A 4,552-nucleotide genomic window follows, 5' to 3' on the forward strand; every position below is an offset into this window, starting at 1 on the left:
GTCTCTCGTCCGTCCGTCTCTCGTCTGGCGTGACTTTATCCGTCCGTCTCTTGTCTGGCGTGACTTTATCCTTCCGTCTCTCATCCGGCGTTACTTTATCCTTCCGTCTCTCGTCTGGCGTGACTTTATCCGTCCGTCTCTCGTCTGGCGTGACTTTATCTGTCCGTCTCTCGTCTGGCGTGACGGTCTTTGTCACCGAATCTCTGGAGCGTGTTGATCTCGTCACAGTTGTTTTAGCGTCTGCCGGCGCGACGGATTCAGACTTTGTTTTGCTGGTTTTCACAGGAGTTTCTTTCTTACGAGGCGTCGCTGCTGACTCCTTACGGGATGCGGTCTGGTTCTTGGCTTCGCTCTGATTATCTGCGTTCTTCTTCTTCGTGCTGTCTTTCAGTTTCGGTCGACTCTCTGACAGTCGCTTCACCAGCGCTGCTTTCTGTCACAAACACAGAACTCATGTTCCAGGGGCTTTATAACAGCGAACATCACAAACTGTGACACCGAGGGGTGTGACGGTACATGTATTTGTAAAAAATTTTTGCGAATAAAGTATTTGGGAATTTTTGGCTCTCAAGTCTTTTGCGTCGGCATGCATGTGTACCAAATCCATGGTTTTTAACTTCAAACCATCGCGCTTCTGTCTAAAATCCGAGTCTATAATTCATTCATGCTTCCTCCAGTGCATCTGCTGTTGTCTCTCACACCAAAATCCAGCCACATATTTGTTTAGAGCTGTTTAAACGCTGCTTGATCTGTGCAGATTTCTCTCCTGATTCACACCAGAACACTTTTTCACTGGAGGAAGCGTTATTATGGATTATGGACTTTAATGGACTATGGACTTTAACTTCAAACCATTGCCGGAAGCAATGGTTTGAAGTTAAAAACATCTTAATGCTGGGTGTGTTTCAGCTTTTGTCTTCTCCAGATGTTAACTGATGGACTGGAGTGCTGTGGATTACTGTGATATTTTTATCAGCTGTTTGGTCTCTCATTCTGACGGCACCCATTCAGTGCAGAGCATCCATTGGTGTAATGCTATTAGGGCTGGGAAAATAAATCGATGCATCGCGAATCGAGAAATGATTCCGCATCGATTCTGAGATTTTCCAAATGCATGGCGATTCTTTCTCGAGTCGATTCTGAGCTTATAGTTGTGAACAGCAGATGGCGCTGCATGCTTTAGAAACAGCCAAATCCTTACACACACGTGAACCTAAAATAATCATTCATAAAGTTCGAAAAGGTACAAGCGAATCACAAGGGTGTTCACAGTGGGCGGTGTTTACATTAATCTGGCGTCATAAAAGCATTCTGAGCCGAGGTGAAATTACAGACTCAGCCGAACACACAAGTGCTCTTCAGCTCTTCTTCATTAATGTGTGAGTGTGCGGATAAAAACTAGAGTAGAGCGCCATCTGCTGTTAAAATCTAAGCTCAGAATCGATTCCAGAGAGAATCACCATGCATTCGGAAATCTCAGAATCAATCCACGAATCAATTCTGCATCGATTTATCATCGCAGCCCTAAATTTCTGATGAAGAAACAAACTCATCTACATCTTGGGATTTTCTTTTCTGGGTGGACTATTACTTTTAAGTCTGGTTCAGTAAACCACTGTTTACAAATTTTTTTATTTTTTTTTCTCCCTTTGCCATAATGAAAACATACCAAACCGTGACTTTTGTGTACCGTTACACCTCTAATAAAACTATTATAAACACTGACCTTTTGACTTCTGAGGCCCACACCGGGGTCGTTCTCGATCTCCCACATGCCCTCCTCGAAGCCACCGCGTTTGATTGGCCGGCCGTACTTCTCTTTGTTTGGCCAGTAGGGGGCGATGTCTTTGGGCAAGAGGAACGTTCTTGAAGAGCAGAGATGGGACAGTGTTAAAACACAATACTAGTAACATCTAAATACTGCGCTGCCTAATAGTAAAGGACACAATATGCATTTTACATTTATGCATCTGGTAAATGCATTATCAAAAACGACTTGCATTGCATTCAAGGTACTGTATATACAGTGGGGCAAAAAAGTATTTAGTCAGCCACCAATTGTGCACAGTTCATGCTTTCCTAAAATAAAACACATGACATATTAATTTAAGGTACTAAAGAGTTTTTTGTTTGTTTTCATTTTATAATAAAAACCACACGTGTGCAAAAATCACATACTCTGGGTAAACATTTTAAGATTAAATTATATACATATGTACTTAATTCTGAATATCTTTCCATCATATACAGTAAAATAGTGAGAAAAGCTGTGTTATAGTCAGGGTTATTACAGTTAACTAAACTAAAATCATAAAAAAAACATTTTAGTTACTTGGAATACAACATTACTAACATTAAAGGGGTCATATGATGCTATTTTAAAGATACTTATTTTGTGTATTTGGTGTAAGAGAATATGTTGACATGCTTTAATGTTCAAACAACTCATTATTTTTCAAATACGGTACATTATTGTAGGTCCTCTATGCCCCGCCTCTCTCAAACGCTTCGTTTTCTACAAAGCCCCCTCCTTTGACAAGCGCAGTCTGCTCTGATTGGCCAGCTGACCCAGTGCATTGTGATTGGCCGAACACCGCAAGCACGCGTCGGAAATGTAACGCCCCTTACCATAATCACCAGCTTCATCTTTCAAAGTAAATATCAAGACAGTTAATAATGTGGTTAGTTTTACCATCAGTTCAAGCCCGAAAGGGCAACAGAGTCGCGTGACAGACACAGTGATGATGCAGAACACAAGCCGCGGTTAAGACAGCTGACGTGCTGATTTCTGACTGCAGTTCACTCTCCTGTGATGTGACCCTGTTCCCCTCTCACACACACACTCACACACGCTCACACACACTCACACACACGACGCGTTACTCTGCGCTGCGCTAAACTCCGCATTTGAACAGTCAATAGCAAATACTTAAACTAATAACAAAACATACTTACAGTCGCTGATTCAGAAGCGCCAGATTGTCATAGCAAAGTCGGAATTTACCCTTTTTTAATTTTTTTTAGAAATAGCCTTTGTGCACAGCCAGCCTTGTACTATTCTAGCTTCAGAAAACTGTCGTCCATAAAATGCGTTGCACAAATTCGAACATCTGGGTTGTGCTGTTCTGTTATAAATAAATCTTAACCAATGATTACTACTAGGGATGCACCGATACCACTTTTTCCAGTACTCACCCGATACCGATGGTATTTAGCCTCAATGACAGCCTGTAGTCTCCTGGGCATGCTGTCACCCAGCTTCATGCAAACCTCAACTTCAGTTTATTCCCCAGACTCGGACTGAATAATTTTTGGTCCCAAAATTTACTGGTAGTCCACTGTATGAAGAATTTTTGGGTATGATTTGTCACAGTTTACTTTATTTTGCTATCCTCACTTCCATAAATGAACTATAGTGTCCTGCACCCACTAGTAAAAATATATCAAAAATTATATAATAATTTTTGAATAATTTTTGGTTTCACTGTATATCCTTCTGTTATTTTCACACTTAATTATGCCCATTAAAATGTATTTTACAAGTTTTTGTTACTTTCACTGTTCATTGTTTTGCTCTGTGGCACATCATCTTTACTGTAATAGCATTAGAGCTGCTCCATTGCAGCGGCTCAGTACTGTAATCACGCGCTTTGCTGTTATAATGCAGGGAACCACTCCTTATAAATCTCCCAACTGTGAGATTTTCAGAAATAGAAGTCGCGTTTTTTCATCTGAAACGTGCTGCGATTTATATTCCAAAGCCACTCATATAATGCAGAAACACTCAAGCAAGCAAAACTGCACGTATTTGTACTGATGCAGAACAGTACAGACTAGCGCATTTCACACTGGCTGCTAGATTCGCCAGAAAGTCGTGTATGCCTAAGGTTGAAAATAAATGATGTTTATAGTGAATGCCCCTATAAACGGTTTTATTTTTACGATTTCATTTTCATCCAAATGATGCGTGTGCTAAAGTGAGTGAACATCAAAGATCACACAACAGAAGTGCATAGTGAGGTAGACATGTGGGGGCGTGTTAGAACGAGCCGTTTTAGGGGGGCGTGGCTGACTCTTAACTTTTATAAAGAATATCTCTTTGGATTTGAGACTTTAGTCTTTGCAACTTTACAGATCTTCTTCATGCACCAAGAGCTTGTAGCACTCCAAAGAGAAAGGAACAATTGAAATCGCATCATATGACCCCTTTAACTGAAACACAATTTATTTTTAGCTAGTTGCCAAGACAATATATTTAAGTTAATGCACTAAAAAGTGAAATACAAATTAATAAAAACTATATAGACTAATGAATAAGACAAAAAAATTAATAATAAATACTATATACTGCAGAAAATATGACACTACTCTATTATGATACACTCATTCTGAAACAGTCAGAACAAAACACACATTAGATAACATATGCTTGATTTAATGTGTGTTTTGTTTTGACTGTTTCAGAATGAGTGTGTGTGTGTGAGTGTGCGAGTGTGTGAGAGAGTTGAGTGAGTGTGTGTGTGAGAGAGTGTGTGTGAGAGTGAGTGTGTGA

At 40.2% G+C, this 4,552-nt stretch overlaps 1 protein-coding gene across 4 annotated transcripts in view; it reads right to left on the bottom strand.

The window, feature by feature from the left end:
• LOC107564752 (PC4 and SFRS1-interacting protein-like) overlaps positions 1-4,552 on the bottom strand; it is a 30,724-nt gene that overhangs the window by 24,569 nt on the left and 1,603 nt on the right. For 3 of the 4 annotated variants that reach the window (XM_016249901.1, XM_016249900.1, XM_016249903.1), the window contains exons 4-5: positions 1,727-1,865; positions 11-433 (exon numbers count right to left, since the gene is read on the bottom strand). In XM_016249901.1, coding sequence (XP_016105387.1) covers positions 11-433; positions 1,727-1,865 — 562 coding nt within the window. Of the gene's footprint in view, positions 434-1,726; positions 1,866-4,552 lie in introns of all 4 variants that reach the window. The other variant, XM_016249902.1, reaches the window with a different exon arrangement.

Source organism: Sinocyclocheilus grahami, unplaced genomic scaffold (genome assembly GCF_001515645.1).
Source record: "Sinocyclocheilus grahami isolate Dianchi unplaced genomic scaffold, SAMN03320097.WGS_v1.1 scaffold959.1, whole genome shotgun sequence".
In the NCBI taxonomy this organism is placed as follows: Eukaryota; Metazoa; Chordata; class Actinopteri; order Cypriniformes; family Cyprinidae; genus Sinocyclocheilus; species Sinocyclocheilus grahami.